The 26867-nt window shown below is 39.9% G+C and overlaps 1 protein-coding gene and 1 long non-coding RNA gene across 2 annotated transcripts; one reads left to right on the forward strand and one right to left on the reverse strand.

The window, feature by feature from the left end:
• Nucleotides 1-6740: 6740 nt before the first annotated feature.
• Nucleotides 6741-21094, reverse strand: DNASE1L3 (deoxyribonuclease 1L3). The gene is made up of 8 exons (XM_067544474.1): nucleotides 20963-21094; nucleotides 17778-17866; nucleotides 15507-15599; nucleotides 14649-14761; nucleotides 13154-13266; nucleotides 10775-10932; nucleotides 10389-10485; nucleotides 6741-9734 (listed from the first exon to the last, which is right to left on the reverse strand). The coding sequence occupies exons 1-8, from the start codon at nucleotides 21092-21094 to the stop codon at nucleotides 9606-9608; spliced, it is 924 nt and encodes a 307-aa protein (XP_067400575.1). The 3' UTR covers nucleotides 6741-9605.
• LOC137150508 (uncharacterized) lies at nucleotides 10032-13084 on the forward strand. Its single transcript, XR_010918988.1, has 3 exons — nucleotides 10032-10167; nucleotides 10834-10946; nucleotides 12577-13084. It is a non-coding gene; the product is annotated as an uncharacterized lncRNA (long non-coding RNA).
• Nucleotides 21095-26867: the final 5773 nt, after the last annotated feature.

Raw genomic sequence — 26867 nt, forward strand, 5'->3', positions numbered from 1 at the left:
TTCCAGAACTTCCTCTGACTTCCGTTGGTGAGTGTTGTCACTGGTGAAAGCAGAGGATTTGGCTCTAAGAACAAGTCAATCTTGAGATATCAACAAGGAGGTCAGGTCTATCTGAATTGAGGTTCTGTGCCATCGCCCTGCCTGCATAGCTTCAGTGTAAACATATGCCCAGAGATTCACCAGCTGGCTTCTGCCTCAGAACCCCCTTAAAGAGGCTTCCACAGCCCACAGAAGCCCCCCTCAAGAGTTAATACAGCTGTACTCAATCTGGATACACTCCTGAGCAATTCAGTCCCACAGAGAGTCTAGGAGAAAATGGGTTCCTAGTCCTATGGTGGCAGCTTGTGTGAGTCTCTGCATTGAGCTGAATTTACCACATAATGCACTAGTATGATGCACTATTTTGGGAATCACAGCATTGTAGCGGAAATGTGCTCAAAACTATTTAACTGGAAAAAAAAATCTTTACATGCCACTGAGACTATTTCAGTCAACAGGGATTTTTTGAAACAAAACCCTTTAATAATCTGTTAAGGTTAATGTATTTGTTGTTCAAGTAGACAGTGTTAAAAGTCAAACTGTTTGTGCATATAACACTGTTCTCTAGTTAGGTTTGGATTACTAATTTTATTTGAGTTGTTTATTACTGATGGTGAAAACCCAAGGTGAAATCCAGACCCCTCATGAAATCAATGGGAGTCCGTGGGGCCCAGATTCTACCCAGAATTAATTTGCTTCAGTGAAATGAGGGTTTCTTCCATTGTTCATCAACTGAATTAAGCAATGACTGTTATTTTTATTCAACTAACAATGTAGTATGCTAAAAGTGATTCTTTTCTTAATACACTCAGCAGCTATGCACCATCATTGCTAATGCATTTGTCTGCAGACTGTTTCCTATGTCACACTGAGGGGGTTGCCATTTTAAGAATCTTTGAATCACAGCTTTATTTCCTAGCTAAGCACACCATGGGCAATAAGAAAATAGGGCAGGAGCAAAAAACCTGTCACCTTTGGTTCTAATATTCATTTACAATCATTGTGGGGTAGGGATGCTTCGGGGGTCAGCTGTACCCATTGAGGTATAGAATCTCTGTGCTTGCATATAATCTTCTAGGAAAAATGTATCTAACAAGCATGAAGTTCATACAAAGAAGCATCTGGTGCCATAGTTACCTGCCACTAGGTTAATAATAAAAATGTGTTTCCCCTTTGTGTGGTCAATTGGCATGCTGTGCTTTTGCCACCTAGTGGCATAGGAAATGTGTTCCCGAGCCAAAGAGACTGCAGGGCACTAAGGTGCTGGGGCAGGTTGCATTATTGAAAATAGTACAGAAATGTACTGAAGTGCCAAAATAGACGTTTGCAACAGTGCCACCAGGGGGTGCCCGAGTAATACATATTACACAAATTCAAATATGTGAAAAGTTCCCATAGCCGTGTTAGTCTGTATACAGCAAAAACGAGAGTCCTGTAGCACTTTAAAGACTAACACATTTAATTTCTGCAGGCATAAGCTTTCGTGGGCTGCAACCCACTTCATCAGATGCAAGAAACAGAAAACATTTCCCCTGATGATGATATGTCACACCTGGTAGCTGAACTTTGTGACTTTGTCCTGACTCACAACTACTTCAGATTTGGAGACAATCTATACCTTCAAGTCAGTGGCACAGCTATGGGCAGCCGCATGGCCCCACAGTATGCCAACATTTTTATGGCTGACCTAGAACATCGCTTCCTCAAAATTCGTCCCCAAGCACATCTCCTTTACCTACGCTACATTGATGACATTTTCATCATCTGGAGCTACGGGAAAGAGTCCCTTGAAGAATTCCACCGGGATTTCAATAATTTCCACCCCACCATCAACCTCAGCCTGGACCAGTCCACACAAGAAATCCACTTCCTGGACACTACAATACAAATACAGGATGGTCACATTAATACCACCCTATTCTGAAAACCAGCTGACCGCAAATACATATCTTCATGCCTCCAGCTTCCACCCTGGACACATTACACGATCCATTGTCTACAGCCAAGCCTTAAGATACAATTTGCATTTGCTCCAATCCCTCAGACAGAGACAAACACCTACAGGATCTCCATAAAACATTCTTAAAATTACAATACCCACCTGGAGAAGTGAAGAAACAAATTGACAGAGCCAGACGGGTACCCAGAAGTCACCTACTACGGGACAGACCCAACAAAGAAAACAACAGAACACCTCTGGCCATCACCTACAGTCCCCAGCTAAAATCTCTCCAACACATCATTAAGAATCTACAGCCTATCCTAGCAGATGATTCTCACTCACTCAAGCCATGGGAGGCAGACCTATCCTTGCTTAAAGACAGTCCCCCAACCTGAAGCAAATACTCACCAGCAACCATACACCATACAACAAGAACACTAACCCAGGAACCTATCCCTGCAACAAACCCCGTTGCCAGCTCTGCCCGTACATCGACTCTAGTGACACCATCACAGGTCCTAACCACATCAGCCACACCATGAGCTCATTCACCTACACATCTACTAATGTAATATATGCCATCATGTGCCGGCAATGCCCCTCTGCCATGTATATTGGCCAAACCGGATTGTCCCTACGCAAAAGAGTAAATGGACATAAATCAGACATAAAAAATAACCTCCATAAACCAGTAGGACAGCACTTCAAACTCCCAGGACACTCTGTAGCTGACTTGAAAGTTGCCATACTTCTAGAAAAAAAACTTCAAAAACAGACTTCAGCGAGAAACTGTAGAGCTGGAACTCATATGCAAACTTGATACAATCAGACTAGGTCTGAATAGAGACTTGGAACGGTTATCTCATTACAAGAAGTAATTGTCACTGTTCACACATTCTCACCTTCTAATCAATGGTTGTGAATAGGCCTCATCTACTCTAACTGAATGGACTTTGCTTATACCTACCGTCCCCATTGTTGTTACTTATCCTTGTATGTATATATATATCTGATTTCTATTTCTTGCATCTGATGAAGTGGGTTGCAGTCCACGAAAGCTTATGCCTGCAGAAATTAAATGTTAGTCTTTAAAGTGCTACAGGACTCTCCTTGTTTTACACACAACACACACATTTAGCAAAAATAAACATGCCTGAGGAAGAAACTTGCATATCCTGAACACATGGTTTATTTACAGAGAGCTAATGTAAACACTTAACTGCATAAAGATTATGTAGAGGAAAAAATATAAGTAAGGTTTTCAAACTTCTTTTTCTTTGAATAAGGCCAGGGAAATAACTAGGGACTTCCTCTTTTGTCCTCTTATTTCTCATTAGCTTGGTGAATGGAGAAAGAGGTAATCAGTAGAAGATACTAGTAAATGCTGCATGAGGGGAAAATCAAAATACACTTCTGCATACCAGCATGTACTTCACTATTTCAGTACTGTATCAGCATTGTCCAGGAGAAATCTGCTATACAGGCCATCAGTGACTGTAGGATGATCAGTTATTCCTGCTTTCAGATCTACGTGCTGAAGCCCTGATTCTGCAAAGCAGTTATGCATGTGCTTGTCTTTAGGCATGTGAGTAATCTCATTCCTGTTTAGCAAAGCATGCGTTTAACTTCGTAGGCTTAAAATTAAAAATGTATGGGTTGGGTGCTTTGTTGAACAGGGATAGGTTTGCTTGTGTACTTAAAACTGAGCATGAGTTGATGTGTTTTGTAGATTTGGGAACACAGAAAAGGCAATTTGCATGCACCTTAGCGATGGAGCTGTGAACCAGATCAAACTAATGAGCCATGTTCTGTAGTGCTACTGAGCAGCCAAGTTTCATTATGAGTTGATTGTACTCTACAAATTTGCTTTTCGAAAGGCTAATAAATGTGACCAATTTCAGATTTAATTGTTGTTAGTTACATTCTACAGCTTTGCAATTACATTCATAGAGAAGGGGGAACAGGTGAAATATAGGCATGCTTAGATAAACTGCTCCTCTTTTAAATGACCACCTGGACCAGACACTATCAGTGATTATCTGTTTCTAATTTTTTCTCGTTGTTGGCTCTGCTGTGCAATATCACAACAGCACCTTCATTATGCTCATTATTCTGCTGTTTATTGTTTACTGGTACTGACTGCAGGCCTGAGCCAAAACCCAATCAAATTCAGCAGAGACTCCATTGGCATCAACAGGCTTTGGATCAGACCCTGGTCTCCAAGGCCCACTTCTGGTGTGGTTCTTTCGTTTCAGAGTGGTTGTAGCTTCAGCAATTATTCAGACCCTGAATTGTTTAAAATATTTTACTTATGCTTTAGTTAATGTGCACGAAAATAAGAACAAAGAGCTGCAAATCTACAACCAATAGCATTCAACATTACATCCATTTAGCAATCATGCAAAAATATCTAAAATGAAATACTTTGCACTTTTAGCACTTTTTCAAGTGTTTACATTATTAAGTGTGAAGGTGTTTAACCAAGACGGGTGAGCTTTATTTACTCATGTTATAGATGGAGAAACTTAGATGCAGAGAGGCACAAGGGGATTACCCAACATCATGTGCCAAGCCAGTGGCAGAGTTGGAGATGGAATGTAATTCACCTGACTCCCATCCCGTTGGGTCCATTAAGCCATAGGTGTCACATATAAAGGGTGTGGATAAAAATCTTTACTAAAGGAGTGTGAAAAAATGATGATGATATAAGAAGCATTATGTTGTCAGGATCATTGTAAGTATAAAATACATTAAATTAAAAAAAGAAGACAAGATAAAGTGCAGCCCACTCAGAGAACTTAGCAACTATTATGAAACAGCCTCGCTTGTTTTCAAAAGAGAAATATGAACAAAAGTTTTCTTACTAGCTGCATCAAAGTGAAGTATGATATGCCAGTGAGGAGGGCTCAGGAGGTTTGCCAGATAGAGATACCCAGAAGGGGAGATTAGGCTACTAGTAGCTTCATCCCAGAGGTGGGAGCAGCGTCCCCATGCAGAGCTCTTTTCCAGTACAATATAACACTCTGCACAACTCTTGTATTTGTCTAAAGCTATATCTACACTACCATTTATGGCGGTATAACTTAGGTCGCTCGGGTGTGAATAAGCCACTGCCCGAGCAACGTAAGTTACGCTGACCCTAAGCACTGGTGTGGACAATGCTATGTTGGCAAGAGAGCTTCTCCCACTGACATAGCTACTGCTGCTTGTTGGGGAAGGATTAATTAAGTCAATGGGAGAGCTCTCCAGGATATTAGAGAGAAAGTGGGTGAGCTAATATCTTTTATTGGACCAACTTCTGTTGGTGAAAGAGACAAGCTTTTGAGTTTATGCAGAGCTCCAATAAAATTTTACCTCACCCACCTTGTCTTTAATATATTGTTTTGGCATGTGTGTCTCTGTAAAGCTTCCACCAGTGCTGCATTTTGAATGATTGAGTTGGTGCATGCTTGGGAGATATGTACAAGGCCCAACTGCGTGAGGAGTTTGTGCTATAAAGCCACATGGGGATTCTCTTTTTCCTGTGTTAGCATCTTTACATATAACAGAAAACTGTATAAATTGGGGTCCAGGTTGTTGCCTCCTGATCTGGGCACCAAGGAGACCCTCTGCATATGGATCTGATCCCACCCTAGGGAGAGGTCATGGCAGGTGCTGCTGCAACAGCATCTCTTCCAGAATTTGCTTGGGGTAGTGGATTGGAATGGAAAGGCCATGGACTGGTAGTAAGCTGCCCACATTGGTTGGGGCTGTGAAAACCTATACTCTGCCCCCAAATGGCCCTGCAGAGGTTAGCCTGGGGCTATATTGTCTTCATAAATTTCAAGGTAAGAAGGCCCCACTGTGATCGTCTAGTTTGACCTCCTGGCTAACACAGGCCATAGGATTTCCTTCAAATAATGCCTATATGAACTAGACAGAGCATGTCTTTAAGAAAAACATCCAATCCTGAGGTGACCTTTTCTGCAGGGGCTTCTCTGCATATTCTCTTTTTAAAGGGTTTTCCTAGAGGCAGCTGGGGACAGCGGAGGGCCTGGTGGTGTGGTTTCGCTGGAGCTGCATATCCAGGAGCAGGAGGCGGCTTTGGAATAGCTAGTACAGAGCCTATGGATACTTCGGGATCTACATAGTGTGGGGGACATGCCTGCAGTTCATTCTGCCAGGGGATAAGCAGGCCCCTCTCATTAATGGGATCATGTGTGGCAAATTCCACAAGGGAATCCTTGCAACGCTTCCTCCCCCCACAATCCTCAGGGAATTGCCACAAGAGGAGGCAATGTGGCCCTGTATTCAAGCCAGTAGGAGTTGAGGGCCCTTTACCCTCTTGTGTGACTGGGCCCTTACAAAAGGTAACTAATACATAGCAAGCTGAAGTGTTGAGTGGATGTGCGGGGAGCAGGCATCTGAGATTGCCATGTTAAGAATAAGGACAGACCATGCTCTTGGGACAGGGATGGGGCATGGAAGGCGAATGGAGGGAAAACTTGGAAAATGCTAGCTCATTTTAAATTTCAGGATGTACTTTTCCTAGTCTGAAAGCAGATAGTTTTAATGGGAATGGAGATTGTACAACTGCGGTCTCACACCTGGAATGAGGCAGCTCTGCAGGAATCACTCTTTTGTTATAACTCAGGTAATAGTCCCGTTGAAGACACTAGGAAATAACCTCAGTGGAGATGATGGAGTTTTTCCTGAGTCAAAATTGCAGGACTGGGGCTTTAATTTTTTTTAATAACATTTTATTTGAGCTTTGTTCTTGCTCTGTTAGGATTGTGGCAGTGAAAATATAGATTAGAAAACACAGATAGAACTGCTTCTTTGCTTCTCTCTCAGCCATAATATTGGTCCTGGCCTGCCGAGGAGCAAGCCCCGGGGCAGCCATTTTGGAAACTATGAAAGCTTCATTTTCTAGTGCAAAAACCCTGTTTGCTCATAAACAAAGCGCAAGAGGCCTCATGCAGCTAAAAAGGTGATAAAGCCCAAGAGAAACATATTCTGTCTATAGAATAAATCAAGAATGCTGCAAGATTTTAAATTTTTAAAAGCTGCTTTTCAGTGAGGAAAAAATAGATAATCCTCCTCCGGGTAAGGAAAGTGATATAATACACAAAACAGTAACCATATTAAGATACATCTGTAATATTTGCTGTTAAATTTAAAGAGTGCAGCACAGGAAAACTGATGTCATATTCTATAGACCTATTGACAGGTCTCATAATATTATAGATGACTCACATTTTGAAGCCTTACTGTGCCGCCACCCCAACCCCTACTGATTATTATGAATCTAGGCACTATATCGCCTCAGCGCTGCACCAAAACTACATCCCAACCCATCACGAACCCTCTTAATGAGCACTGTTTTGAGCATGGACATTGCTCTACAATTGCTAGATGTTCTGATCCTCTAGTCTAGACAATTGCAGCTAAAGAATGAAGTCAGGAATCTTTGTGTTTGAAGCCTGAATATTTATGGCAATTTGTAGTGTCTTTTTTCCCCATATTTTGCATCAAGGATTATTTCAACATACGGCTGAAGACAAAGCATACAAGACACTTCAGTAAACTATAATGATATCTGTGTGGGTACATCGTCATTACATATCCATTTTTGTTATTCCCGAGTGATACTTATTTCTGTGTGCATTACCTTCTTTCTGAAAGCCACAAAGAAAATAGATAATGCACAATAAGTCATGTGAGGTTTGGATGTTATGATTGTTTTTATAGAAAATGAAACATAACTGGTATTAGATCGCCAGTGGCATTTACAATGTAAATATCTGTTCTAAATCTGGCTTTGTTTTGCCTTTAGTACAGTAGAAACAGGGGAGACTATGGAATTGTGAGTCCTTAAGACTGATTCCTGCAGCAAGTTTTTTTACTTTTTTCCCCCTGACTTGATCTATTGTACTCTTAGCTTCTGTCTTCAAATCTATTCTCCCCATGGAATAAGCTACCCCATAGGTCAATTTTAGTTTTCCTTTGAAAAACAGTATCTTGTTTGCCTTCCTCCCGACCCCACCATCCTACAAAACTACTAAATACTTAAAAGCACTGACTTGGGGAGTAAGGATGTTCCTCCTGACTAATTCCCCAAACTGCTCAGATAAATTGACACCTTTCACAAGTCTTTCACCCAGCAGGGTCAGGTGTGAAAGTATCTAAATAAAGCTCTATGGGCTTGTCTGAGGAAAATGATCATTGTGGCATTGAATATACGTTGCAGTTTTTAAATCTATGATGTTGAAGTGTTTGCTGCTGTGAAAGCTCTGGGGGAAAATGCAATTAATTTTTATGTAAGCCTAGAAGAAATCTAAGAGTGTTGAAATAATCAGATTTTCCTTGAAATCAGAACCTCGCTTTATTGAGAGAATCCACAGGAGACCTCTCCTCTGCTGCAGTTACACCTGTGGTGTGTATGTGGGGAAGGATGAATATTAAAGGCAGGAGGAATGATTGGCTGTCTGTTGAGTGAGAACAAACAGGACATTGTTACTTCTTGGCTGCTTTCATGCAGGAAAGGGAAATGGATTTTTTTTAAAAGATGTCATTTGTGGAATAAAACCAGTCATTCTGCAGGAGAAAATGGATTCTATGTCTCTAGCACACAAATGTAGAGAACAATTGGTAAAACAGTATGTATTGACTTAGCAAAATTGTGCTAGTTCATATCCCTGTGTTGTCATGAGCAGGTTTATATCACTTTAATTCTAGCCTTTCTGATGTCTCTATGATATAATTTTTGTTATTTCTGTTAATAAATCAGCCCCAATTCTCTGGCACAGTTTTGTTAGCATATCCAGAATGAGCCCATCTTCCAGGGAGCTAAGCAACTTTCCCATAAAGAATTGCCCTTGCCAAAAAACTTGACGGTGGAGGATCACTTTGATTCATAGGAATAACTTGCACCATCACTAGTTGGAGTTCTGTATGTATGACCAACAATGCATGGATGGGAGAACAAATAGAAATTCCCAGTCGAAATAAAAGAAATTGGGCTGGGGGAAGGAAAATGAAGGCTATGCTCACTGTTTTGGATGCTTTGATTCATTTTACCCTTTTTTACTTTGAAACATGGTGGGATAGTGAGGCAGATCCTCAGCTGGTGTAAACAGTAGCTCAGCTGTAGTTAATTGATCTGTCCCAAAGAGCAGAATAAGAGAATACTGCAAGTGGTGCTTCCCATGCAGCACTATTCTGAGCCCTTGCCACACACAGTGTTTACCTGTATGACACAAAACAGGAATGCCAGAAATCTAGAACAATTATGAATCAACCAACTTCTTAGTCCAACAGGCCTCAAAGTAGAGCGTGATAAAGCATTTAACATTCAATTATCTCACTACATTTGTGTTCAGCATGACAAGAATTCAGCCATGTTAATTTTAGCTGATTTATTTTTAGTTAGTTTATAATAATCTAAAGACTTCATTCACCTTCCTAGCTGATATTTCATGTTTAAGCAAAGTATTGGATTTTTCTACTACATATTGCATCAGGGGAGAGCACAACTAGGCTAAGTTTTAAATGTTGTGTGTTGTTTTAAAGTGAATGTTAGGAGTGTTTTTTATGATTACTGTAACGTACACACAAAGGATGACAGCAAGAGGAGCCAGCGTCCCTAGGAGGACCAATGGTGGAGCTTTCTTGTTGTTCTTTTCTTTGGAGCAGGTGATCTTAGCCTGCTGAGGAAACTCCTGGTGGTTTTCAGCTTAAACACTACTGGAAAGTGATCACTCACTTCCAGAGCCTGTGAAGTTAAAAAAATATATTTACAGCATGTAGCACAAACCGCAGCGTTAGTTGGATACAAGTATTCTTCCCTTCTTGTCCTGTTCCCGTGTTGTTACGCAGTGATGCTATGCATTATTAGGTATCTGCCAAATTTACTCTAGGGGTGGCTGCATTTCACTGGTAAGTGAAGTGATTCCTGTGAATGTAAAAGCTGTATAACACTTGGAGAGGAAGCTAAGACTGGTTTTATAAATTAAGGCCATCATGCGCTATTTTTATTGTTTGCTTTATTGTGTCTCTTTGCTAAGAATCTAAACATTACTGTTTCTCAAGGGAGAGTGACACTAGGCAGTAAGTCGTCTTACTGGGGCTCTGCCGTGACGCCTCACCATTCCAGAAAGACCTTTTCTACTTTATTGTGATATGCCAACCCACTTCGCTTTTGGCAGGTACAGCAACCATACAACTACAGAAGCTGAGAGTCCTTTCTGGGATTGGGAACCAGCTACTAGTTTGGCTTACATGTATGTGGAACATTGCCTCTAGGGATAAGGAGGCAATTCATTCAACATGCACCATGCAAAATCAGGATATTTTTCTAATTTGGCAAATTCATTATTTAAGCACTGCAATGTGGTCCTGTAATGAAAAACCAAAAAGGAAGCCATACCTGCTCTTCAGTCATTCCAAAGGCCCTTTGAAAATCAAAGATACCAGCTGAGTTTGGGACAACGGCATTGATGAGCTTTTCACCATGGATCACGATTCTAAAATAAGCAAAAAGTCATTTAGATGTGTCTAACACTACTAGATACCTGTCTGAGTTTGAAGACAAAGTAACTATGTTGTGTGGTGACTGAGTGATTTAGCAAAACAATGACAACATGATAATGGAATAACCAACACCAGTGCTTTTTTAGTGCAACACTGGTCATTACCGATGTCTCTGGCACTCCCTCCATCTCATGTGATCTAAATCCTGCAAATATCTATTACTGGGCATAGTGCTTCCTACCTGGAGGATCCCCAATGAATGTTTCTCAAGTGAATTGTTACCTGTCATATGGGCAGCTTGTGCTGTTCCTAACTGTTGTGTCATTTTTGTCGCCAATTAGCCACACAAATTCGGAGTGACTTCTCAGCCTGATGTTCTTCCAGTGCTTCTTTGCAACATAACCACAGCCAGCATTGAAGTCCCCCATGATGATGAAGTTCTGGAAGGCAGGATGTAAGAAACAAGTTAAATTAGCAGCAATAAATTCTCAAAGATACCATTTAAAAAATTGCAGTAAAAACAGGGATGGATGCTTAAAATATGTAGAGCAGTGATACTCAGACCTCAGTGGTTCAGAAGCCAAATAGCAATCGCTATTACCCAAAAGAACCACAGTAATATGAATTAATTGTTTCATTTTTTATAGTACTATTCATATTTAAACTGTGTGATGGGATATATTTAGTTTTTAGATATAATTCTCACAGCAAAATGACTGACCAAGTATTATTAGTTTATCAACTACAATTGGTTAATAACCTACTAAAAGCATCCCGACTGGTTAATAATTTGGACTGGTTAATTAAATCACACAGTATTTTAATATCATGTGCTGCAAAGAGCTGCAGGAGACATATTAAAGAGCCACTTACAGCTCACGTGCCACAGTTTGAGTATCACTGATGTAGATAAAATTAATATAGAGGGTCTGATACTTCTCCCACTGAAGTCATTAGACCATATTCATCCCAGCTATAATTGTTATAATCAGTTATGTCCACAGATTACATTAAGGATGTATTTGACCTAGTAGTAGTATTAACATTGATTTACTATTGTTGTTGTCATTGCTGTTAATAATAATAAATTACAGTAATGCCTGATGACAACAGATCCAAATCCCAAACTTCTTGCTCAGATCGGATCTATTATGGAAAGACTGAAATTGCAAACTCTGCTCCAAACTAATAGTTGCACGGGTATGATATGAGGTTCAGATCTGTAGGTGTGATTTGGCCTGACATCTAATTAGACTTAAATCTTTAAATAACGGTTTGTTATTACTGGGGAGTGTGTGTGTGTGTGTGTGTGTGTGTGTGTGTGAGGGAGGGGAAGGGAGGGGAATGGGATATTTTGCAGTGTCAGCATCTAGTTTAAAAGAAAAAAAAATCCACCATCCTATTTGCAGATACCATATTTCACTGTACAAAGATATTACAGGGATTTAACTATACATATAACATTTTTCTTGCTGAACAGCAACTGTAATATTTATTCTGGGAGTTTTCTTTGCAGATGTTCTATCCGTGGGAACAGAACACTTGTAAGTAATGTGGTGAGCAAGGGACTGGAAATGAAAGTAGCACAGGAAGCTGGGAAAGGTTTTCAGAGTGCTTATTTCCTTTTAGATTTGGTGTTGGAGCTAAACTATCTATTGTTTAATTGGCCCCAAATAATATTTAAGAACCCACATCTTTTGCATTGTATACGTGGTGAGCTCAGTTCTTGATATGCCGCTTAAATTGTGTCCCCAAAATGGACATTTCAAAGAGCAATAAGGAAAAGTGGCCTCTGTCCTGCAAATATTTATGCATGTGCGAATCTTACAAAAATAAAATAAGCACACATGCAAATGTTTGTTTAAAGGTTCAGTGTGTGTGTGTGTGTGTGTGTGTGTGTGTGTGTGTGTGTGTGTGTATGTTTGTTTAAAGGTTCAGTGTGTGTGTGTGTGTGTGTGTGTGTGTGTGTGTGTGTGTGTAGCTTTGCAGATGCAGAACTTGTACTTAAAACTTAGGGGGCCACTTACACTTTTGTGTCAAGTACAGTGGACCTGATTATGATCTCACGTTCATTGGTTTTGCAGTGGTGTAGCTCTATGGACTTCAGGGGAGTCATTCCTGATTTACACCAGCGTAAGAAGAGATTTGAATCAGCATCTCTAACTATCCCATGAAATCACTCTCTACTATGTTGGTACCATGGTGGTGGATGAGATATAAGAACTGAAATAGAGCAGATATTGATATGTTTGCATTTCCTGGAGGACATTTCTATATCTCTGAAGTAAAATATTGGTCAATAAGCTCCTGGTATGGAAACACCATTTTAAGGTAATTGTCACTTTTGAAACTCCATCTGTTTACGTATGTGTGGTAAGGCTGGCCTGGTTAGCTAGACTTTGAACCAGATCGCAGTTGTGCATTCTCAGGAGCAGAGCCCAAGGGTGAGGGATATGACACTTTTAAAAAGCACACTTTCTACAGAGTCCTCAGATATACTGATCAGAAGGTGTAGAACTCCATGAAAATGTGTCAGCTTCTTAACTGCATCAACAGTTTTGAAATCACTAGCCTCACAATGTTGATTCAATGTCATTAAAGTCCTTTCTGTCTCAAATCTATGTTTAGCAGTATAAATATGTGAGTTTATTGCTGATTAACCTTAGATTTCCAGCGCTGTTTGATGTCTAAATACACATCATAGAGCTCGTCAATTTCCCGCACAGCTGTTTCAGGTGTGGTGTGCTGAGGGATTATCACGAATTCTTTAACAACTTTAAAACAAAGCAAATTCATAGGAAAAAGATTAAATGATTTTTAACCTTTATAAAATTAATCATCAAAGTATGGAAGAACTGTTTGAAATGAAAATGTATGTTTTTTAACAAAAAAATACTTAATCCATACAACTTTTTATATTGAGGAATGTAGTTAGCCTGTATCATTAATCCTCATACTATCATCAAGCATCTTATCTTAAGCACATTAGTATCTTGTGTCTATCAAACTAATTGTTCTGACCTTTTCAACTGAAACAAAAATGTACCATGGTTTTCCATTAGGCAAAAATCTCTTAAATGTGCACTATATGCAGGGTTAGTGACCATGGTGATAGGAATCCTAGCAGGTGAGCTATTAAGTCTGGTTCCTGCAAGGTACTGAGCACTTGGTCCCTGATCCAACAGCACTCTGAGGCATGCAAATAATCCCATTGTCTTCAATGGAACCACCCACATACATAAAATTAAGTGTTTGCTTAAATGTTCTGCTGGATCAGGACATGTGCTCAGCACCTTCTGTAATTGAACCTTAATAGTGCACCTGCTAGCTTTTCATTCAGAATTACTTTGATCACTAACCTGACACATATTGCACCTTTCAGAGTTTTGTATAATGGAAAACTCATTTTTGTATGTTTTTCTTACAGTTGAAAAGAATGCACTGTAGGGTTGCAGTATTCTTCTCCAAGTTATTATTTCTGATTTTAGCCAAATTTTAACAGAATGATCATACTTCATTCCCCCACTTCTATCTATTTTGCTCATTAGAATATGATCTCAATGTACTTTGTGTTACTGGACCCATAAGAAAATGAGAGCCATACAAAGAATCAGTAACAATATGAACTTTGATTGTTGCATTAGAAGCACAAATCACATTTACATCATATCAACAGAAACCTAAATAGGTGGGAGGCCAAGGTCCAGTTTGTATTTCTGAGAAAATCAGTCACTGATGGTTGGTGGAGTTAGTCTGATCCTCAGATATTTTGAGCCTCTGTTGATGTCAATGAGACATGAGGGTGCTCCATAGCTTGTGGACTCATGCCCTGCAATGTGAACTTTATACTACAAAGAGATAATAGGGCCTTCAGAGAGGGATTTCTGCCCCTTTTGACTACTTCATTTTTGGGGAGATGACATGACCTAGTGTGGTGGGGTGAAGTTTCCTTCCAAGTCTGCAAACTTGCCAACAATCTTATAATGAAAGTAAATTCTAAATACCAAAATCCAAGCTTCATATGAGGATAAGCCTAGCTACCTCCTTACAATCCTACAGTAAGCTATCCAAACCCCGTGGTACCCCATATGCCGTGAAACTCTCATTTTATGAAATCTTTAAGAGAAAGGATAATAAGATCTCGACAACTTATCACCAGTTTTTGGAGAGCGGAACCAGACAACAAAGGGTTCTCTAGAAAAGGCATCAACATCTCCAGGCTGAATATCTGGATACTGATAGGTTTGCTTCACTGATACCACGTTTGGCCTGCAAAGTAATTTAACCCAGAAATAGAATATTAGAGATCCTGTTTACTAAATAGTTTGGACATATTAGTTCACTTTGTAATTTCTTGGCTAGTAGTAGCAGCTACATTACATTGCAGTTGTGAACACTTAATAAAATGCCTGTTCAATATGTCAGTAAAATAAGAGTACATTTCAACAGCAACTGTGATTTCTAGATCAGAGTTATCACTCCACTTCCTTCACTTCCAGAGACTGAGGCCGGCCAGAATAGCACTTTTGCTTGTCTACATTGGGGTTGAACTGGTACAGTTACACTGATGGCTGTAACTTGGGCAAATCTACAAGTTAGGCATGGCCCAACTCAATTTATGCACATTAAAAAATCTACCATTCTTTTTGCCTAAAGATGTTGGCAGGTATGGATCACCACTGCCATGACGGTACATAGGGAGAGACGTGGGATGAAATCCTAGCCCCATTGAAGTTTATAGGCGTTTTGCCACTGATTTCAGTGGGGCCAGGGTTTCACACGTGATATCTCAGACAGCCAGAACCCTGCCCATATAGTACTTTCTGTATCAAAGTCAGCATCTTGACTTGTAATTGGAAGTGAATTAAGAATTTAGTGTAGTTGTGTGAGAACTAGTGTGATAGTGTGATAGGCTAAGCCAGCAGGCAGCCACATTCTGCATTAGCTTGTAATCTTTTTACTATATAATAGTTTGCAAATGGAGATAGAAACATAATGTATGGAATTCACTTACCTATAGATAAAAGCATATTGTTCCTTGTAGGACTTTCTTCCTAACCTTGTACTGATCACATAGTCATATTCTTCTTGTGGCCCTGAGGACTGACTAGAAAGAGAATATTTTAAATGGATTTCTGTCTTTATAAGCGTTTGGGTTTCTATTTAATCTTTTATTAGTAAACACATGTAAGAGCATCTGAAATACTAACTTCTTTTACTGGGTTACAGAAATAAGTCGCCAAAACTGTCTTTGCTATTATGTTATATTATTATTCACCTATTGGTTTTTTTGGACCCCTCTCATGCTGCTCTTTTTAACCTCAGGCTTTAAGCACTGAACTGTACTTTCTATTCATTTCCTATGCCTCACTTCCCTCCATATATGCATTACATTTTCTAGAACAGAAAGTTACAGGGATTTAGTTTTCATCTCAGTATTATCTTTATCCAACAAACACAATTTCTATGTCTGTCTACAAGTCAATTCCCTCTTCTTTGTATGCTGTCAGCTGATTCTTTTTTATTTTGGTTTCATCTTATTTCCCAGGATGCATTAGTCTTAGACCTACTGAACCCCACCCTAATTGTAGACATTTTTTTTTCTAAATTAGTCTGTAAATGACTTTGTCACTAGTCTTCTTCAATAAGTCAGTCAGAGAGAGCCTAGTTCTCTTCTTCTGTGTTTTTTATGCATGAAGTTCAGTCTGAGATCTTTCAGTGTAAGGGCCTGATCTGTCAAGGGAGTGCTCTGTTGCTCTGCGGATCACAACTGGACCTTTGTTTCTGTCCTCTCCTCCCCATTTCAGAGTATTGTGCAGTACTGATCAGCTCATTTCCAAAAGAATATTGCCAAACTAGAGGGTTTCATCAAAGGGTGATGAGAATGATGAGGGCCTTTGTAAAACTATCATATTAAGATAGACTGAAACGACTGGGATTGTTTACATTAGGAAGGAGACAAAAAAAGAGGGCCCACAACAAAAATATATAAAATAATGCATGCTTTAGAGACTGTAGATCAGGAGTGTCTGTTCTCGCTGTCTCACAATGCAAGAAAAGGGGGACAGTCAATTAAATTGAAAGGTGGAAAAATTCAAAACAGATAAAAGGAAGTATTTTGTCACACATTCTGCAATAAGACTGTGGAACACATTGTCACAGCATGTTCTTGAGGCCCAGAATTTAGCAAAAGTCAAAGAAAGCTTGAATATTTATATGGATAACAGGAATATCCACAGTTTTATTCTAGTCTATGCCAACTCTGGAATCAAAGAATTAATCATAAAATTGATTAATAGAATACCTGGCCTGAAACTGGTCATAGAAGGCCTGGCCTGAAGTTGTAGCCTGAAACTGAAATAGAAGCCCCAGACTAAACCATTAACAGAATGCCTCAACTGAAATTATTATAAAGATGCTAAAACCCCACAAGAGGTCTCTGAACCACACCCCATATGCAAGTTCTCTGCTATAAGCCTTAAGCCTTTTGAAATCTGTGAACAGACTTCACCTGTTTCGATAAGTACCAGTACCTGCCCCCTTTGTCTTACCGGCCCCATAGAAACTCACTCCATACAAATTAGCATTTGAACAGGTATTGTGTAACCACCCATCTTCGGGTGTTAGCCAGGGTCCCTGAAAACTACATTTTATACTCAAGTGACTCATTGGGCGTTCTGTGAGGGTGTCTGGTGTGCCCCACTGTGCATTGTGATTGTCTTTCCTGTTAAGTATAAACTCTTAATCAAATTCCACTACACGATCAACATGTAAATGAACCTAAGCAACCCCTATATAAGTCTTTTGTATCTGGTAGCCAGGTGAAGTACATTTGCCCAGCATCCAGACATGCTGCTTGACTTCCCTATAGCCACCTGGGTTTTCCCTATGGCTACAGTATTCCCCATAGCTATGGTTATGTGATTGTGTGTGTCACAATTAAAGTTGCATCCGATCCAACTCTAAAATGTAGCTGTGTGATTCTTTTCCACGACACAACAAAAAGCATATGGTGAGGGAGATGAACCTCATGTTTCACGGTGTGAACCAATCTCTAACTATTAGGAATTAGTTTAGAGCTGTGGGGCCCAGATTACCCCCTATTTGGCCACTGCAGGGTTTCTTGAACCTTAATTTGAAGCATCTCATGCTGGCCGCTGTTGGAGACAGGAGACTGGACTAGATGGACCATGGTCCAGTATGCAATTCCTGTGTTTTCCTGCCGGCTCTTGTGCCTTTCTGCATGCAATTGTGTTACTGAATGTACATTTGTAGTTTGCCTTACCCATTGAGTTTGCCCTTTAAAAGGGGGCATATCTTGTTGTTGTTATCCTTTATTTCCATCAATAGCATGATATCACAGCGAGAAATAACCTGCAGGAGAAACGAGCAAAGGCTTTAAAGCCTGTTTGTGTTCAGTGTATTTTCAAGGGTTAGAACATTTTAAAAAAGAACAAAAACCCCCTGATTGTTTATTGTACATAGCTGATTATGGTGACAAGAAATGTCTTCCACAAGTCCTAGTGCATGAGAGGTAGCCCAGTGTCCTGCCTGTCACATGGGAGATTGGGCATAGGTTTAGAAGGTAGATGGGAACTGCCTGTGGTGGCAGCTACCTTGGGTGAATGGTGTGCCCTTTCCTCCCAGCTGGCTAGAAAGCTGGCAAAGTGGCTGGCAGTTTGGAACCCACTGCTCTGAATGGCTTGGTTATGTTAGAAATCCTTTGTTCATGAACCAATAAAAACAATCCCTGAGGAAACGGACAAACTCTGCTGCTGGTGACAACACTGCTCATCTTCCCTGGCTGGTGGTTCTGCTCATCAACCTCTGTTACGTTTTGTCTTTCTTCCTCGTCCTTTACCCGTAGCTTTTCCCCTCTTTCGGCCCAATCCTTCAAGCACTTATGTACACAAGTAACTTTACTCACTTGGTGCCTGACCCAATTTCCATGGAAACCAATAGGAGTCTTTCTACTGACTTCAGTGAGAGTTGCACTGGTTCCCTGAGTAATCTCTCTGAGTAACTGAGTGTGTTTGTAGGATTAGACTCTTGGAATGTCAGCTTTGTGGGACAGGTACAGTAACTCCTCTGTGTTTGGATATAGGACAATATGGATGCTACTGTAATACAGATGATGAACTGGGATAATTTAAAAACCAGCTAATTTACACTAATATCAGTATGTTGGGGGAGATACGGTTACAGCAGGAGACATGAATATAACACAGAGCTTGTCTAACTACTTGGCATCTCTAGAATTGTTCTTTCCTTCCATGTGACTATCAGAAAGATTGAAACATAAATATTGTAGAACAAAAGGTGAACCTAAGAACCATGTCGCACACATCTGTGAACAACCAGGCACAACTGTGCACCCAGGGGACTGGAATAGTTGATTTAAATTTCTTTATTTCTTACAAAGTGGCTTACACATAAGGACCCGAATCAATTAGAACACGTACAGGGTAGCTCTACTCTATGGCCCTTAAGGACCCATTACACTGACAGTGACAGGAGCACTGGAGTATGTGGCCACATCCTCTCTCCACCCCAGCATGCTTCCTACAGCTGAAAATAGTAGCACAGAACTGACTCACTGATAGTTGGGGATTCCTCTACACTGGAATATCCCCAGCTGTCCAGTTAAAGCAGCATTAAAGGCTACATTGGTACTACAGGAGTACCAGAGATCAGGATCCAGCCTAGATATTCAGTGGCTATTTTATATTCATATTTTTTATTTATGAAAGGACATTTGTTATCCTAAACAGGAAACTCAAATGAGATAAAAAGTATTATTTTGGCAGGATAATTAGAAATGATCCAGTTTCAGAAGAGACTAAGCACTGCTACGAAGGAAGTCAATTTAGTGCATATCCCTTCTGCTTTAGTTCTTTGTGACAGTGTGGAAGGGACAAATGGGGAAATACAGATATAATTTTTTTAATGGAAGCAGGAACTTCTCTAGCTTAGTTGAAATTTAGGAGAAAAAACACTAAATGAAGGGCCCAATCCTGTAAACCTTTACTCACATAGTAATCCCAATGGGACTACTGTTATGAGTAAGAAATACTTGCATGAGTAAAGCCTCTAGTCATAATTCTAAACAATCCTTTCTGTAACTCTTTAGCAGGTAAAATGAATCCAATATAGTATCTGAGAATAGGAGAATAAGTGTTTTACTTAGAATAGAAGAACTAATCACCTAAGACAAGTTAGAAAGACAAGGTGCGTGAGGTAATTTCTTTTATTGGGCTAACTTCTGTTGTAGCTATGTTGGATCCCGGATACACATTGACATATTACACACTTTCTTTAATTACATCTTTAAGTGCTAGGAATTCATCCCCAGGAATACATTCATGCTGCTAGAACTACACCTTCAATCATTATGACATCTTTTAGCAAGGCTTTGAAGTTACAATCCATAATTTTCTGAAGGTTTCAGTATTTATGGTTTCCAATTAACCTGTACTCTTCTAAAAACATTAAGTGGCCTAATTCTGAAACACATTGAAAAGGTGATGGTGCGTTTTTCTTGCAATACATTAGAGAAGTCAAGCTTTTTAATTTTAAATCACTGCTCTAATCGTGCCTGCTTATGAAACAATTTAAACAACACAGTGTATATGATTAAAGGATTAGAAAACGTGCCTTATAGTGATAACCTCAAAGAGCTCAATCTATTTATTTTAACAAAGAGAAGGTTAAGGGGTGACTTGATTACCATCTAGAAGTCTCTACTTGGGGAACAAATATTTAATAATTGGCTTTTCAATCGAGCAAAGAAAGGTATAACACAGTCCAGTGGCTGGAAGTTGAAGCTAGATAAATTCAGACAGGAAATCAGGCATACATGTTTAAATATGAGAGTAATTAAACAGGAACAATTTACCAAGGGTTGTGGTGAATTCTCTATCACTGGCAATTTTTGTAATCAAGATTGGCTGTTTTTCCAGAAAATACGCTCTAGAAATAAGTTTAGGGAAATTCTATGGTCTGTATTATACAGGAGGTCAGCATAAACTGTCATAACGGTCCCTTCTGGCTTTAGAACCTATATTGTCCCACTAAGGGGAATGTCTCATGATGATCATTTCTTAGTGAGACAAGAGCCTTTCAGAATAACGATTAAATGAAATAAGGTAAATAACACACCAAAGTAAAATAAGGTTCTATAGATTCAAAGGGAAAGATATTTTTCTTGTGCATCAAAGATTGTCAGCATCTCCTAACTCTAACTTTATGAAGAAAATTGCATCTGTGGTTTCATTGTTACATTACCCTACAAATAAAACTCACTGAACATGAGGCTTTGGTCTACAGATTAATTTTTACCCTTAGCAGTACGAAATGGTTTCTAATTAATTCACTTGAAATTTTTGTGTGTAAAAATAAAATAAGATGCAGGATGATTTAGCTAAAAAGTCCAAAGAGAGTTCAATGTTTGTTTAATCCAAGTGAACCTACCTTTACAATGGCATCTAGGACTTCAGGTCTGGCTATTTTTGCTTCTCCAAAAGACCTCACATTGAAGGAGCAGATTTTTATGCTCAGAGTTGCATTGAAAAAGAAAAGCAAAAATAAAGAGATGCATAACATCTTTAAAGCCCTTGGACAAAAGAGCACTGGTGAGAGGTGTGTGTATGCGTATTCTGCAGCCAGTGCTCAGACTGTAATTTAAATGAAGTTAACTGTAGCAGTCACTAACCACTTAACAGGAACTACTGGCTTCCTTCTTTTTCCTTTGTTTCTTTATGTTATGACAGGGGACTACTGATAAATTGAACTTTTGCCTCAGGGGATCTCCAAAAGTTTAGAGCTAATTTCCAGTGTAGAGGTATTGTTTTTTCACTTTTGAGCGCCAGCATCCCTTTTCCTGTATACTAAACACCGCTAACATTATTATTAATTTATTTGAAGCAGCACCCACTGTGTAAGAGGTGTTCTCCAAAGCCAGAAGGACAATCACTATCCCAAGGAGTTCACAAGCTAAGGACAGATAAGTAGATAGAAGTTAAGAGAAAGGGAACAGAACTAACAGCAATGTAAATATCAACATTAAATGTCAGCTTGATTCACTGTAGGCAGGAATTTATGTGCGGGCAAGGTAGGGGTCTTCTTGATGAGCTCACAGGATCACTATATTGAACCCAATAATTTGTATTTAGCTAATGAATATCTTTCAGAAAGACACTCAGTCTTTATTTGAAGACATCAAGAGATAGAGAATCCACCACTTGCCTTGATAGTGTGTTACAATGGTTAATCACTGTCATTGTTAAACATTTGTGTCTTGTTGCCAATTTGTATTTGTTTTCCAGGCATGGTTTCATATTCTGCCCTTCTCCACTAGGTTGGAGAGCATTTTAGCACTTGCTCTTTTCTCCCTGTGAAGGTGATGAATATACCATGATCTTGATCTTCTTTAAAAAAACAACAAATCCCAGACCAAACATTTCAAAGCAGTAAAATCCATTTTGCTGTCTTGTGTGCACTGCTAATAATAGAGAGTAAGCAAACTGGTCAATGGCTTCAGGAAGAGTAGGAGTTGATATGACAGGGTGCAAACAGTTTTCTTCATGTGACTGGATGCCGCCATCTGCCTGATTTTAAAGCAGAAGGAGGATTGTGAGGCAGCCAAGTTGCAGAATGAAAGTGGTAAGGGTCTTAGTATGCACTATGATCTTGGCAAGAGAATGGCATTTAAAGACAAAAACAGAAAAACAGCCAAAGAAACCTGCAAAAATACTAACAGGTGATGTCAAACATAGGAAAGACTTGCACAAACAAAAATTTAAGTAGCCATAAATAACTAACAAACTAAAATTAGCCCAAGAATGAAGACAACTCTCAGCTTCTCACATATAAATTACCCATGTCCCAAGAGAGGACAATACGTTAAACTAAAATGTCTATGTGGGTGATTCAAATCACTTTAAATAGGTACAGATGGAACTAGAATAAAATGCAGCACTTGTTGGTTGAGTGATCCTGACTAGATCAAAAGAAGCGACAGATGTGAAGGAAAGAAAGAGATGAGGGGTTAGCTGGAAATCCAGATTTTGCCCATCGTGCACAGTACAACATACTGTGGAAGTGGAAATACTCTCTGTAAATTAATTTTCACTATAAATTAATTTACAACCATTATTTCTAACAGACGTGCAGCAATGCTCCCCCAGAGAGGTTGCCTGCTAGTGTGATATTAATTAACAAAATATTTTAATAGGAAGAAAGAAGCCATCATTGTCTGAAAATTCTGTTCTTGAGGTAACCCTCCTCCTTTTTTTAATGGAAGCAAAAGCATTTTTTAACTTCTGTATCGTTGGGATGTATTTTTTGGTTGATGGTTAAACTGTGCAGCGTTGTAAGGCAAAAGGTAATGATTTCCAAAAGTGACTTTATTTCTGGTGTACAACTTCAAATACTTAAAGGGGCATGATTTTCAGAGGCTGGGTACTCAGCATTTTCTGAAAATCAGCTGAGTGCTCAAATCACTAGCCACTTCTGAAAAATCCAGGTCACAGAGATGAACAAGATCCACCTTGCTGCTCCAAACCACATACATACATAAAAAGAGGCAGTTTAGTTTGCTATGTATCTCAAAGAATCACCTCATTAATTCTCCCCAAAATCCTTGGGGTTGGCGTATGCATAGCAGGGAGATAACTGTGGACAGAAATTTGTTAGTGGGAGCAAGAGTCTGGGGGCAAGGGAGCAAAACCTTGCTTCATACTCCACCCAAATAGGCTAAGGCAGGGTGTGCTTATTAGACCAGTCAGCCCTTTCTGAGTACACCCATACAATTGCCATGACCATGGCAGCTGCACTAGAAGGGAACAGAGCTCTCAACTCTAGGGTGTGTGGTACATCCTGCATTACAGCCAGACAGCAAACCCTGACAGCAAACAGTGCATTGCATTGTGGGGTGGGGTGCTACACAACAGGCCAGCTAGCTGACTAGTGAGGGAGGCAAACCTCTTGCTACAACTCTTGGGCTCCCAACTCTTCTCTTAGAGAACAGAGAGGCTGGTGATTGAGGGGTAGAACTGAATTGGCCAGGGGCTAACAGGAATGGTCAGGAGAGGGAGGAATGAGGATGCCCTGGGCCAACATTATCCACACAAGGAAAGTGGGGAAGTGTGAAGCGATCTGGCTCTGAGCTACTTGGGCCTTCTGCTTTCCTTTCTTTTATCATTATGTGCGTTCTATACACCATATAACAAGAACGTATATTATCACTGACCTTTGGCCCAAGCGGTTAACAAAAAATGGGGCCTTGCAGGGTTGTTCCTGTTAGGATAAAAAATGGGTGATAAGAGTCAGCTATGTTCTTGGTGTAATCTTGTATGGTTTTTTAAAAATACATAAAGTCCTGTTTCCCTGACACTGTAGAAACAAACAGCGGGCAGTTTCTTTGTTCAGACAACCCCAGTTGGGCTACTCCCAGTGAGCTCTGTGCTGAAAAAAACTGTCTTTCTGCTTCCTCTCAGGATAACACTTATTACCACTTCTCCTATCTTTATCTGCCTGCAGCGCACAGAGTCTGCAACCAATATCCTACCCCCTGTGTGTGCAGCCAGGGAAACCCCTCAGTCTCGGAGGATTAGCTCTGACTTGTCATGAGGACTAGTGCTTCGGGCAGTAGTCTAACAACCCAACACTGTTTTTAGCCTGAAAGTGTGTGTGGCACTCTCATTGACTTTAATGAAATCTGTGGGGATCTTTGGAGTCAAGACTCCCCCTCTGGCAGTCATTAGCACCTTCCATCATAATGTGATACATCTCTGTGATTTCTCCCAGCAGCCTGTCCCTCAGAAAAGAAAACAATAAGACACTTCCCCTCAGCAAGGTCCACAACAAAAATGTGATGTTAGCATGCCAGGCCATTTTGGAGACATGAGGGGGCCAAAAGCAGTAAGGAATTTTTTTAAGAAGTCCATTGACAAAGTTTAAATGCCAAAAGTTTAAAAGCCCTACTCTGGTTTTCCAACTTTTTCAGAAAAGCGTCTACCTTTGGCTGAGATGTGGCATGTGAAATGCCAAGAATTGCTTTCCTTAGTGGAGAATTAGGGGCGGGGATTAAAAATTGGGTTTATAGTATGGAGCTAATTTTAAGCTTAACTATGGCCTGGCTATATTCATGCCAGAATATAAAAAGGAGATGTAGAGAGAGAGCGAGAGAGAGAACGAATGAATGGACGTCTGCTAGTATCATGAGGTATAATGTTTAATCAGCATGAGTTTTGGATTGCAATATTGCTTACGAGTGGCAAAGCCATGAACTTTCCAGGCTCTGCCCTGCAGCAAAAGTGCAATGATCCTACATGTGTTATTAATGGAATATGCAAGTATCCTTATCTAGGTTTGAGCCTTGCTTATTTCTTGCATTCAATCTCAAATCCTTGATCCTGGGAATGAACAAACCTCTGAAGAGAAATATTAAATAGTCTAAAAAGTATCTAAAATAGCTTTTCTATACACAAAAATGTCATGCCTTTAAAACTGGATAGCTTAGGAACTTCTAGAGGTGTTATGCATAGTCATTTTATAGCTAGAAATATGTCCTTTCTGATGATATAAAGCTTGCACTGCTAGCCCGAAAGTGTTGAGATATTGGACTTTAAATCTGGAACTTGTGCATTGCAATAGTGCTTATCCTCCGAAGATCTCACACAATGAGTTAAATCTTCATACACCCTTGTGGTTATGGCATTACCTCGCTTTACAGACAGTGTTACTTGGAATTCAGACATGTAGAGAGAAGTTAAGGCCAAAACTTTTCAGCAGTTGGTACTGATTTGCGGGTGCTTCAGTTCTTGGTTGTCCAGCTTAAGATAACTTGGGAGTGATTTTTAGAGGTACTGAAGGCAATGGAAGATGCAGGTACTCAGCATCCCTGAAAATCAGGCCCATTTTGGATATCCAAAAAGTGAGGCACCTAAAAATTTGAGGTTATTTTTATTTAAAAGAGCCACAACACAGAACAGATGTGATTTGTCATCACATTGATATTGGTTGGTTTTCTATGGACTTGCTTGCTACTCAAAAGTTGGGGCATACAGGATGCTTTCACTTTCCCCTTTATCCCAGTGGGGGGAGAGGGCAATCTTTTGATTGCTGTAGCTCTAGCTATGTGATAAAGTTAGCTCATTACAAGCAAAACTGTGAAGTGAGACTATTATGATGTAATGTTTCTTTATACACTGTTTTTAGCCCTCATTCTAGTACTCTTTCTGTGCATGAAAAAGTCCTTCTATTTTAGCAGCAAAATGAATTAAAAATTAATGTAAAAGTCCCAGAGTAGAGAATTAGCTAGGAGAAAGCTGCAAAGGTAGTATGTGAAATGTTTTACTCAAGCTTGGGTTAGGATCACTGCCTCACTCAGACTTGGTTCTGCGTGAGGGTCATTTGAGAACAAACACAGAGGAAAGAATATTCCAAGCAGCAAAGCACCAGTCTGTTCATATAAGACAATCCACATTTCTTGCACAACAATTTTGAACAATCTGTTCCAGCTCTGAAACTTTCATTCAGGTTGAGGGATAATCTCCAAGAGTTGTTCCAAGTAGTATCAGCATTAATAATTCACATGCCTAGCCTCCAACTAGTAGGACAGATAACTATCACCCAGTGTTATTCCTGGAAATACCCTCCCTGAAACAGAGATCTGAAAAAAAGGTGATCATTGGTGATCAATGGTGATCATACCTACAAGTGAAAACCAGCCAGTCTAACCACAGACGGCAAAACTCCCGGGCCTATGGCCTAGAGTGCCACATTGGAAGTACAAAAATATAGGATACTCGAGATGATCCTGAACCCACAAAACTGAACAGCTGGCAGTGTGTATTGAACACCCTTACAGATTTCCTGGGACAACTATCTCTGAAAAGGGGTGATCCTGGAAAAAGCTGGACAAATGGCAACCCTGATTCTGCTCCAACTGATCTATATTCAGCACAAGTCCTGAGGGGCAAGGGCAAAGCTGGCTTTAGTCACTTTTGTGGCTTGTTGATTCAGAGGCCATCTGGGGGATGGTTTGACCCCCGAGGTAATTTAGAATAGCCTCAGGGCTGCTTCAATATATACTTGGATGCCTATGGCCCCTAGGAGCTGCCATGCTGGTTAGATGTGGGGGAGAGCATTTGTTATATTGTTTGACATTAATATGTCAAAATCATAATAATCCATGTGGGATATGCCATGTTAGGTACTGTTAGAATGGCTATAAAGTGCTAAGTAAGATGATGATGTTTATATCCATGTGTTAGGTGTGTAGTAGAAGTTTAGGAATATATTTGATATATCTGTGCTTCAAATTGTGCTGGCTGGGACACACCCCAGACAGAGAGGCGGCAGGACAATAGCC

Source organism: Emydura macquarii, unplaced genomic scaffold, assembly GCF_026122565.2.
Source record: "Emydura macquarii macquarii isolate MOO-44397 ecotype Brisbane River unplaced genomic scaffold, CSIRO-AGI_Emac_v2 contig_968, whole genome shotgun sequence".
Classification (NCBI taxonomy): Eukaryota; Metazoa; Chordata; order Testudines; family Chelidae; genus Emydura; species Emydura macquarii.

Bases quoted from the DNA above. Each gene is read 5' to 3' on its own strand.
- DNASE1L3 (XM_067544474.1), bottom strand. From the start codon at position 21,094: ATGTTATGCATCTCTTTATTTTTGCTTTTCTTTTTCAATGCAACTCTG. The intron at 15,600-17,777 runs GTAAGGCAAACT...TTCTCTTTCTAG, and splicing joins TTAAAGGGCAAACTCAATGG to TCAGTCCTCAGGGCCACAAG. The intron at 13,267-14,648 runs GTGATAAGTTGT...TTTGTTTTAAAG, and splicing joins GTTCCGCTCTCCAAAAACTG to TTGTTAAAGAATTCGTGATA.